General features: G+C 37.1%; 1 protein-coding gene across 1 annotated transcript in view; it reads right to left on the bottom strand.

Annotated features, from left to right (window-relative positions):
* Nucleotides 1-12,665, bottom strand: part of LOC102819007 (putative leucine-rich repeat-containing protein DDB_G0290503-like) — a gene marked incomplete at its 3' end in the record, with an annotated part of 310,097 nt that overhangs the window by 125,340 nt on the left and 172,092 nt on the right. Inside the window, exons 13-14 of the mRNA XM_006877591.1 lie at nucleotides 4,548-4,842; nucleotides 2,394-2,448 (exon numbers count right to left, since the gene is read on the bottom strand). Of these exons, the coding sequence (XP_006877653.1) occupies nucleotides 2,394-2,448; nucleotides 4,548-4,842 (350 nt within the window). The remainder of the gene's footprint in view (nucleotides 1-2,393; nucleotides 2,449-4,547; nucleotides 4,843-12,665) is intronic.

Here is a 12,665-nt window from a genome sequence, read left to right on the forward strand (position 1 = left end):
AACAACAACAACAACAACAACAACTGCAACCCTAAGGAGCTCTTATAGCATAGTGGTTTACAAGGTGGGCTTTCTGCTTCAGATGTACAGCCCATACAGGGTCACTATGAGTCAGCACTGACGCCATGGCACACAACCACCAACAAAAACTGTAACCCTAAAACTAGGCCAAGTCCTACTTCTAGCCCTACCCCAAACCCTATCTTTAACCCTACTCTGACACTACACCAAACCCTAGGCCTAGCCTAGACCTAGCCATTATTATTGTTAAGTGCCCTTGAGTTGGTTCTGACTCGTAGCAATGCTCTATAGGGTTGTCAAGGAGCAGCTGGTAAATTTGAACCACTAACCCTGTGGTTAACTTATAGACTTATAAGGGGAACACTAGGAAGGTGACCATCAGAATCTTAACATCATGTCAAAAAACATTAAATGAGACAAATATCCAAGGAAAACATTTTTTAGACAGGGCTGTCAACCTCGGTAGAGTAAAAGATGATACTATACCATAAAATAGTTCAGAAAAACATAAGAAAATGCCAAGTTAAAATAAAATCAGGAATGTAAGGGAAGATTACCAAAATAAAGAAACAATGCAAGGAAATTTAAAATGCAATTACAGAACTAAAAGCCACCGTGAAGGTATCAAAGAACATATCCAGGTAGCCCTTAACTTAACCAGTATTTGAGTTACAACTAACTGCACTTAGGGCTATTCATATTTGTTCTGTACATCTTACTATTAGTAATATATTACACTGGTAATTTGCTGCTGTTATCATTATCATTCTCAGATTCTCATTCACATATTTTCAACTTTGTGATTTTTGTTCAACTCACTGTCAGATTTGTAAAGATCCTGATAATGTTTAGTGCTTTCAAGTCAATTTTGCCTTATAGCAACCCTGTATAGGGTTTCCAAGGAGAGTCTTTGGAAACTACATACGTATCACACTTAGTGCATAGGGTCACTGTGAGTTAGAACTGATTCAACAGAACCTAACAACAACATATATATATATCATTTAAGAGTCTATATTTTAAAAGATTAAATTACTCCATTAAAAAATGAGTTTACTCAAGGTGAGGTGTTTAAAATTTGAAATTATATACTATTTACAGTTGTTGCTGTTGTTGTTACGTGCCATTGAGTCGGTTCCGATCCATAGTGATGCTGCACAGAGTTTCCGAGGCTGTAAATCTTTACGGGAGCAGAAAACTTCATCTTTCTCCCACGGTACAGCTAGTAGTTTCAAACCGCTGACCTTGCGGTTTGCAGCCTGATTCATAACCACTACGCTACTATTTACAGTAAACACATCTAAAAGTTATCCAAAATACTAATGATAGTTAATAATGGCTTAGTATGCAGCAGACACTGTTCTAAACACTTTATCTATTTAACATAACTTATGTAAGTTTACTTAATCTTCCTCATTTTCAGATGAGGAATATGAGGCATAGAAATTTTAGCCAAAAGTCAAATCACTAGTAAGTGACAGAAGAGAATCTGAAAAAGAAATATTCTATTAGGCAAAAACAATAAAAATTAAAAAACGATTTAAAAAATTTTATTGGGTGGAAAATAATATCAAGACATTTATGGTATATTAAAAAGGTTTGCATAAAAATGGCTTACTCAGTCCATTAGCATAATCATTGTGATTATGAAAAAGAATAAGAGCAATTTGATTACCTCAGCTGATGTCAAGCAGTCAATTGATTAAGCTCAATTTCAAATTAATATTCATAATAAACTGTGAGTAAAAAATATTATCTGACCATAATGAGGACTATTTCTCTCATGCAAATAACCAGCCATCATAGATGAAACAATAGAGGCATTTCCATTTAAAAATACAAAAGACGAGAGATGCTCTGGAATCACTATTAACTTCTGAAAGATTAGGCCAGTGCAGTCAGATATGTGTTGGATATAAAAGGCATGTAGGTTGGAAATGACAGTTGCCACTGTTTTTAAATATTATAAATCAAACACCCAAAGAACCTAGTTAAAATATTAATTTAATTATTTAAATAAAAAATTACTTTTTACAACTATACCAAAGTAAATTTTGGTACAATAGTAAATCAAGAATTCACAGGACTATGTTCTGTTATTTGGTTGAGGCAAAGCTATCACTTCTCTTTTACAAAACTCTTACTTGAAAGACTCTCCAAGTGTTAGAATGTTAACTCACCAAAAAATTAAGTTAATGTCTACATAATTTTTTCAATACATTCAAGACAATACATTTCTAGGCTACCTGATTGTGCAACAAGTCATGTGTATGTTGAATAATGCCCTCCCTTATCTATCTATAATTATACAATGAGAATGAACAAAATAATTAAATATGTTTTCATCTAGCAAAACAGAAAAAAACTTTTACCTTGGTATGTTTGTTTCTCATCCTTATTTTGCAACTTCTCGTCTGAAACACCAGTCTTAATAACAAAAGATGTAATAAATAATTGTAGATTATATATCTTAAAGTTAGGTAAATTATTTTTTTCTACATTTTATGGAGTAGAACCAACTCAAAGATACAATCAACACTCACTATTTTCAGGTTAATTACATCTCAGGAAGAGCATAAATCTTGGATATTTTCACCTCATCATGAGACCCTGATAACAGAAGCTGATAAATGCTAAATGTTAAGGGTCCTTACCTCAACCCATGGACCCAAGTATCAGAACCACTGGGAAGGTGCCTGGTAAACCTTTACTAGGGTATGATTGCCATAAGTAGTTAACATAGTCTCAGAAGTTGGAATTTGACTGGTGTTTCAACCAGTGTTTACTGTTGCTTTTCGCTCTCTGACTTTCTTTTATCCTAGTGAGGACTTTACTTATTTAACTTTCACAGGCAACCTCGTTTTTCACTCTTATCTACAAAGTCATTGAAGAAAACTGTTACTTTTCATTACTGTTTGAATATGTTAAATGAAATATGAAAATAAATTAATCTGAGAGGCATCTGGGAAAACTGAAGAGTGTGAAGGAACCGCAGGCAACATTGTGACTGTCTCATAAATAGCTCCTCAAAAAAAAAAAGTATTGATAATTATTATAATCCTACTTTAGATTCCCATTACTCATCCGTTAGTTTGTTGTACTGGGATGGTTTGTGTGATGCTGTAATGTTGGAAGCTATGTCATGGGTATTATACATACCAGGGTACACCATGGTAGACAGGTTTTAGGTGAGCTTTCATACTACAACAGACTTGAAAGAAGGAAAGGCAGACTACTTCTGAATGTTCAGCTACTGAAACCTTATGAATAGCAGTGGAACACTGTCAGCACTAGAATATTGCATTCTGAAACATGATGTATAGCAACAAAACATTGTCACATATTGTGCTGAAAGCAGAACCACTCATGTTGGAAGGCATTCAAAATCAACTGGGGAAGAGCTGCGCCCCCAAACTTGAGTTAACCCTGATGAAGTGAATGGAATAAAGCTTTCATCGAGACCTTCATATATTGATGGGGTCCAACTCAAAATGAGGAGAAACACCTGTAAACACTCATTAATAATCAGAATATGGAATATACTAAGCATGAATGTAGAAAATTGGAAGCTGTCAAATATGAAATGAAGCACATAAAGATGGATACCCTAGGCATTAGTGAGCTGAAATGGACTGGTCTTGGCTATTTTGAATCTGATAATCATAACAATTACTAGCTGAAATGACAAATTGAATAGGAATGGCATCATATTCTTCATCGAAAAGAACATTTAATGATCTATCCTGAAGTAGAATGCTCTGATAGAATAATATCCATATGTCTACAAAAAGACAGCTTAGTAACACTATTATTCCAATTTACGCAGGAACAACCAGATCTAATGGCAGTTAACAACAACATCTACTACAATCTCAAGGAGGCATTTGAGTGCCTTCTAACCTGAGGGGCTCATCTTCCAACACGATAGCTGACAATAGTTAGCTACTATTCATAGTTTTCAGTGGCTAACCATTCAGAAGTATCCTTCTTCATCTGTCTTAGTGTGGAAACCTGTTCATCATGGGTGACCCTGCTGGCATTGAAGCTAACAGTGGCATAACTTCCAATATCACAGCAACACACAAGTGAACATCAGTAGGACAAAGTGACAGATGAGTAGTGGTTACTGTTATCAGCAATATTTACTTAATGTAATAATTATCTCAAAAAATTATAATTATCTTAATACCTAAAAATCGCTGTCTTGTAGATGAGCCTGAAATGAAAACCATTTTTCCTTGTCTCAACTAGAGATTCTTATCTTTTCTTTATCATTAAAACTCTAATGTAGGTCACAACATCTTAATTAATACTAATGAAATTTCTTAAAATTTAAAATAGTGTTTTGATTCCTAAACATTACTTTAAGCATCCTAAATATAGAACTGTTGTATTAAAAGGCAAGCTCTTATTTTGTCAAAACAATGAAATATTTATGAGTTTTTAAATGAACATTTATTCAAACTATTAAAGAAGTACGTCAATACAGAATAAACAGATGTCAAGTGATTATTAGCAGCTCATACCTTTAAGGTATCACTATCCTTTGATTTTCTTTTACTAAAAGCAGGATGTGACATAGGTGGATCTGTTACTGTTTCATTCCTTTCAGGTAATGTTCCCACCGGCAGTGAAGCTCGAATTTCTTTGCTGGATAATACTGATGACAATGATTTATCTTGGGTCTCTGATGTAGGTGCATGGGACAGTTCTTCACTGAATGAGACTTCTTTTCGTTTCTCTAAAAAAGTTGAGTTATGTTGAGACTTGAGGATCTGTGAAAGATCTGAAATAGCAGGGCTAGATCTTTTCTTCTCTGAGCTTTAGAATTACAAAACATCTGGTATTAGATTATGTGAAGAATATTTTTAATGTGCAACTGAAAAATCATTGTCACAATCTATAAGGATATTAAATAAGCAATTATAAATATTCATTAATTACTGGTAACGCAAACATCAAATTGATGCTAGATAGCAAGTTGTAGCTAATACTAATATCTTCTGGGTTTAAATGAATTAACAGAGTTAATTAACACAGAATTAACATAGTTAAAATATTTCAACAAACAGGTGTCCAGCTTCATAAAACGCTAGTAAAGAAGGATTTGCTCAGCCAAATAGAACACAGGATCTTCTGGAAATTACTTTTTAGCCCTATTAACTCTTGTTATTTTTCTACAATTCCAGAAGAGATTTTTTTAAAAATAAAAATCTCTCCATAGATTTTGCCACTGAAAGGTCATTGTCTTCCACCAGAGTCAATTATCAAGCTTAAGTTAGTGTTCTTCAAGGTAAGAGGTATTTCGTTTCCTCCACCAGTAAGCACAAGATCAGCTTTCAGGATTCCAAAACTAGGGTGGACCATATGTCATGGCGTGCCTGTATCATCTCAGTTTATGCTTGTGTTCAACAGCCTAGTTTAGATGACATTATAAATTTCAAACTATCTGTCCCCTATATAATAATTCAACAAAAGCATTCCTGGCTCTATCAAATACAATAGTTTGATGGCTCTTCATTGAAACAACTATTACTCCAGTTGATATAATTTACCTGAAGTTCTGTTGCAAAGTGTCTAAAATTCTATGAATTGTGGACTCAGGGAGGCAAATTTTTAAAAATGTAACTACTGCCACCCATCTTACATTTTTAGTTCAAGATGATGTTTAAATATCAGAATCTGAATTTTAAAAATGGAGGAAGTAGGGACTTGGAGGGCAATCTTGAGAATATAAGTGAAACTGGGTTGGTGGCAAAAAGACATCTAACTTATGACCAACAAAATTTTTATGGTGGCATTATAAACCAGATTCCAAGATTAAAGCGAACAGGTGACCCCCTATCACAAATAGATAAGGACAGCAACTTATCCTCAAGTATTCTTAGATATGTGAATTTAAGACAGCTGGTTTTAAAATAGTCTAGCAATATTCTGGAGACCATTTTTTTTTAATCCATACCCAAAAGTACATTAGGTCATTGAAATATGAAAATAGTTCAAACACATAATGTAAACTGATCCTTACTTAAGTACACCTGTTGTTGCTGTTTGTACCAAGTCGGTTCTGACTCGTAGCAACCCTATGTAGGGTTTCTGAAGCTGTAAATCTTTATAGAAACTGAAAGCTTCATCTTTATCCTGTGGATTGACTGGTGGATTCGAACTGCTGATCTTGTAGTTAGCAACCCAACACTACACCACCAGTACCCCTTACAAGTATACCTAGAGTTACATAAAAACCACTACACCTGCTCTATCATTACCTCATAGCTCTAGGTAGATATAAACTTTTTGTAATGGTTATTGTTTGTTGTTGTTAAGTGCCATTGAGTCACTTCTGACCCATAGCAACCCTGCATAGGGTTTCCAAGGAGCAGCTGGCGAGCTTGAACCTCCAACCTTGCAATTCAAATGGCTTTGCAGTCTGGCGCATTAACCCACAGGCCCACACCAGAATTCCAATTGTTATTGGTGCGTATCATTAATCACTCGATCCTATCTAGGCAAATATATGGAAATCCCAAGATCAATGCCTTAAATACTAATACAATGGTTCATTTTAAAACATATTCCCAGACTCAAGCATTCCCCACTTGTATGGTCTCTCACAACCAGAAGGACCAATCCAGGGGAGGCAGAGATGAAAAATGCTAGAAAAATATGCAAGCAGTATCCATTCATCAAAGTGAGATAGCTAAGAAATCTCTAAGCAATGAAGATAGGCATATTTCCAAAAAAAATTTTTTAAACTAACAGAAAAGCTATGGGACACAGTCTATACTCACAGAAAAAAATAATAAAATAAGTTATTTTCTCCATCGCCATTTTTGGTAAGTTATCAAAAATAGCCTGCTAAATATGGCCTTTTACTGTTAAGTGTCACTGAGTCAATTATGATTCATAGTGACCTTGTACAGGGTTTCCAAGGAGCAGTTGGTAGGTTTGAATCACAGACCTTGTGGTTAGCAGTTCACTACTTAACCTACAGCACCACACCAAGACTCCAAATAAAGCTTGTTGCTGCTGCTGTACTCCCTGGCATAGGTTTCAACACATAGCAACTCTGTATAGGGTTTCAGACGCTATAAATCTTTGCATGAACAGAAAGCCTTACTTTCTCCTGCTGGTGGATTTGAACTGCTGACCTTGCAGTTAGCAGCCCAACATGTAACCCACTATGCCACCAGGGCTCCTTAAATAGACCCTGTAAGCCAGGCTAAATTTGTGTCATTCGTTGTTCTAGATTAAGATTCTTTCCAGTCATAACTCCATGTGACAATAGTACAGCATCATATTAAGAGCATGTATCTTAAGTTTGCAGGATAATGTGCTGAACTGTAAGGTCAGTTTGAACTGCAAGGTCAGTGGTTCAAGCCCACCAGTAGCTCCTCAGAAACCCTACATAGGGTCTCCATGAGTCCGAACTGACTCTATGATACTTGACAACAACAACAATCTTAAGCCAAACATGTTGCCAGCAGTCTACATGATGGTCTTATTGTTGAGGCGGCATAAAGAGTAAATCTCTTCCTGCTTCTAAAAAGATGTGATTCTTATGATGTGACCATTGCATGTTGTTCCCACCAATCAAGTTCCAGTCTGTTGTGCACATATCCACATAATGCACACCTGCAATGCTTCCTAATACAGTATGTCTCCCAGCTGTAACTGCTCAACCTGTCATCTGCCCTGTTTTTAACCTTCTTGTTGTCATTGTTGTTTTTAAAGAGGCTTGAGATTTTCTTTCCAGGAACTTTTCTCCTGCTCAAAACACACACAAAATAACTCTTGAAATATTGATGCATTTTAAATTATCAATACAAACAGAAGAGAATACATTTGACATTCTTATCTGTGATGTCACAAGATGTAGAGTACACTGTATACAAGAAAAACAATCTGAATAGCATTCTAAAAATTAATTTCATAGGAAATTTCCAATTTCCTAAGAGGCAAATTTTTTCATGAGTATTTTCATTGTTCTTTAAAAATGTAATCATCATGGATAAAATTCTCCATAGTAACCAGTTTGGATTCCTTAAATAAAAATGCAAAATTTTTTTTTTTAAATTCAGTAAAAAGCCATCATGATTAACATCTTCAAAATGCAAAAGGTTGGAATACTGGTGTGACACCGTAGGGTAAGTACTCGGCCTCAAGGTTGCTTTAAACTGCAAGGTGGGCAGTTCAAACTCACCAGCTGCTCCTCATAAACTCTATAAACTGTCTCCCAGAATGGGAATGACGCAATGGCATTTAACAGCAACAACAACAAAGAAAATAAGGCTGATGGATAACTTAGCAATAGTGAGTTAATGTGGAAATAATGCTTACATGAAAATGTTTCATTCCACTCCTATCATTAAAAAAAAAAAAAAACAAAAACAATTGTAAGTTGGATTCCTGGTGTGGCACTAACTGTAATATCAGCACTGGACTAAGAATGACAAGGGCAACAGTTCAAACCAATCAGCTGCTCCTCAGAAACCCTATACAGGGTCGCTGTGAGTCGGAACAAACGATGGTACTTAACAACTACAAAAGAACTTAAACTACAATATAAGTAAATTATATGGGACAAGAAGCAAAGGATGTTAACACTGAAAAAACCTAACTGTTGTTTACTTCGGAAGACAGACATGTTTTCTCCGGAATGACCCCAGTGGGTATCTCCCTTCACTGTCTGGTTGCTTGGCAGAAACTTTCACTGGCCCTACAATACTGGAGGAGACCTGGTGTGGCGCGGCAGATTAATGCGCCAGACTGCAAAGCCGTTTGAACTGCAAGGTTGGCAATTCAAGCTCACCAGCTGCTCCTCGGAAACCCTGTACAGGGAAGCTATGGGTCAGAATCGACTCGACAGCGCCTAACAACAACAACAACACTAGAAAGGAGCTCTGGTAGCATAGTGGTTACAAGTCAGGCTGCTAGCCTCAAGGTCAGCAGTTTGAAACTACCAGGTGTTCCATGGGGAAAAGATGAGGCTTTCTGCTCCTGTAAAAGTTACTGACTTGGAAACCATATATGGGGTTGCTATGAGATGAAACTGACTCCATGACACAAAACCACCATCACCACCACAATACTGGAGTGAGAACACCCTTCAGATGCTATCTCTCTCCAACAAGTTCATTTCCCCTAAGCAGGAAACTTCATCGTTCCAGAATGGTCTAAATCATCTAAATTGCCTACACCTCCCAATTTCTCTATAAATGTAAACTATTATGTGGAGTCCTGGTGTGACACTGAAAAGGATAAACACTTGACCTCGAGGTTGTTTTGAACTGCAAGGTCGGCAGATCAAACTCACCAGTCACTCCTCAGAAACCCCATAGAGGGTCGCTATGAGTCAGAACCTACTAGAAGACACTTTGAGCATCTCTACAAAGTATGGATACAGGATTCTTCCCCTGGAGCATTTTCCATGGTCCATACCAAGCATCCTTATGTAAAAGCTTGGGATAGTGTAGGTACTCTGCTGCTCCTTGTTGCAATTTTTTCTCAATAAACCTTGTCACGTACCTTGTGGTTGTTAGGTGCCGTCCAGTTGATTCCAACTCTTAGCAACCTCACGCGTAACGGAATGAAATACTACTGGTCCAGCAGCATCCTCACAATCAGTATTATTTTTGAGCCCACGGTTGTTGTCACTGTTTCAATCCATCTGTTGGGGTCTTCCTCTTTTTCACTGATTCTCTTTATCAAATATGAGGTCATTCTCTAAAGAACGATCCCTCCTGAAAATATTCCCAAAGTATCAGACGAAATCCCACATTCCTGGCTTCTACGGAGCATTCTGGCTGTACATCTTCTAAGACATATCTCTTTGTTCTTCCAGCAGTCCGTGGTATTTTCAGTATTCTTCTCCAACACCATAATTCAAATGCAGCAATTGTTCTAGTATTCCTTATTCATTGTACAATGTTCACATGCATATGACGCTATTGAAAATACTACGATTTGGATCAAGTACACCTTAGTTCTCAAACTGACATCTCTGCTCTTGAACACTTTTAAAAGGTCTGTACAACAGATTTACCTAATGCAATATATTCTTTAAGAAGCCCTAGTAGCATAGTGGGTTATGTGTTCAACTGCTAACCTCGAGGTCAGCAGTTCAACACCACCAGCTGCTCCGAGTATCTTAAGTTTAGATCCGTACATATTTAGAGCTTTGGAAACTCTACACAGGGTCACTATGAGTAGGAACTGATTCCACCAGGCGAAGAAGCAGCAATACATCCTTTGATTTATGCCTTCCATGAGTGTGGATTGTGAACCCAAATAAATCTTTGACAACTTTAATCTTTTCTCCATCTACCATGAAACTACTTATTGATCCACTTGTGAGGATATTTGTTTTCTTTACATTAAGGTGCAAACCACACTAAAGGCTGTATAAGTATTTTAAGTCCTCTTTGCTTCTGGCAAACAAGGTTGTGTCATCTGCATATTACAGGTTGTTAATGAGTCATCCTCCAATCCTGAAGCCACAGTCTTGTTCATGTAATCCAGCTTCTCAGATTATTTACTCAGAATACAGATTAAGTATGGTGAAAGGATACAACCTTGACACACTTCCTGCTTTTAAAACATTCAGTATCTCCTTATTCTTTCTGTTTGAACAACTGCCTGTTGATCTATGGACACATTCCTCATGAGCACAAGTAAATGTTCAGAAATACTCTTTCTTTGCAGTGTTGTCCATAGTTTATCATGATCCACAAAGTCGAACACTTTTGCACCATCAGTAAGGCACAAGTGAACATCTTTCTGGTGTTGTCTTCTTTCAGCCACGATCTATCTGACAACAGCAACGATACTGCTAATGTCACCTCCTCTTCAGAATCCAGCTTGAATTTATGGCAGCTCCCTGTTGAGGAACCACTACATCTGGTTTTGAATTATTTTAGAAATTTAAGTTGCATGTGATATTAAGGATATTGTTCAGTGTTTTTTGCATTCCACTGAGTCACCTTTCTTTGGAATACGCAAAAAATGGATTTCTTCCAGTTGGTTGTCCAGGTAGCTATCTTCCAAATTTCTTGGCATAGAAGACACTGCATCAGTTTGTTGAAACATTTCAACTTGTAATGTACAGTCAATATTATATCTGGGCATTATAGCTTTTGAAAACAGCAAGAGTTTGATTGGACCACCACTGGATGGAAAACAATCCCACTGGAAGCCTTAACATCGAGCACATTACTGAGTTAGAATAGCCAGTCTAACCAGAGTGTCAGTGAAAATGCGGAAGAGCCTGCATGAGATGGACTGGCACAACAGCCAAACAATGGCCTCGATCATGAAGCTGCTGCAGGACGAGGCAAGGTTTCATTCTATTATATATAAAGTTATTCTGAGCTAACGCTCACTTAACAGTAGCCAACAACAACAATATAACATGTACAGACACAAAGACTCAGAGAAGGGCTAGTTATAATGGCTACAGCCAGGAAGCCAGCTATGGGTCCATAGACCACTGAAGTCTAGCAATGACAAGATTTTTTTGGAAATTCTGGAGCAGTGGATATGGTGTAAAAGAGAATATCTGGAGCAATAAAGTTGTGAATAGGTAGCTGTGTTGTTGTTAAGTGCCTTTGAGTCGGTTCCGACCCACAGCAACCCTACATAGGGTTTCCAAGGATCAACTGGTGAGCTTGAACCACTGACCTTGAAGTTCAAAACAACGTTGTAGTCCAGTGCAATAACCCACAGCACCACACCAGGACTCCTAAGACTGTTGTTGTTAAGTACTGTTGAGTTGGTTCTGACTCATAGCGACCCTACATAGGGTTTCAGAGAAGCATTCTATTTAGAAAAGAAAGTGTGCAGAGTAAGAATTACAGTAGACCTGAGACTGGGATCCTTAGAAAGTCTTAGCATCTAGGAATTTGGATTTCAGGAGAATTTCCTGCATTCCTAGAAATGTTAAGAAGCCTAAACTGTATGAATAATATGGTTTGTTCTGAATTCTTGTTTTCCCTTCTAGGAGTCTAAAACTGTGATTCGTGTTTAGTAGGGAAGTTCCTACACGAACAATCCCTGTTAAAAACCTGAGACATTTAGTCTCTAATGAGTTTCCCTGGTAGACAACATTTCACATGTGTTGTCACAATCCATTGCTGGAGGTATTAAGCATGTCTGCACATTGCCCCAGACCCCTTCTTTATTGGCTGGTTTTTGTATTGTAGTATTTCATCATAATAAATCACAGTCATGATAATGCTGAGTCCTGGAAGCCCCCCTAACAAATCATCAAGCCTGGAAATTATGCCCACACCGCAGCACAGTTGATGTCAGAGGTGGACATCTAGAATGATCCAGGCACACTGAAATATGACAAATGCATTGTTGGGAAAAGCAAGGAAGAAGGTATGATAAACCTTGGACAGCTAGATATACACATATGTGTGTGTGTGTGTGTGTATACATACATATATAGATATATGTATACATACACACATATATATGTATATATATACTGTTGTTGTCAAGTGCCATAAAGACAGTTCTGACTCATAGCAACCCTGTATGGGTTTCAAAGGAATGGCTGGTGAGCCTGAACTGCAGACTTGTAGTTCAAGCCAACTTTTCAGTCAGCAAATTAACCCACAGTGTCACAGCAGAACTCCCTATCT

The sequence above is a fragment of the Chrysochloris asiatica genome, unplaced genomic scaffold (genome assembly GCF_000296735.1).
Source record: "Chrysochloris asiatica unplaced genomic scaffold, ChrAsi1.0 scaffold00532, whole genome shotgun sequence".
Lineage (NCBI taxonomy): Eukaryota > Metazoa > Chordata > Mammalia > Afrosoricida > Chrysochloridae > Chrysochloris > Chrysochloris asiatica.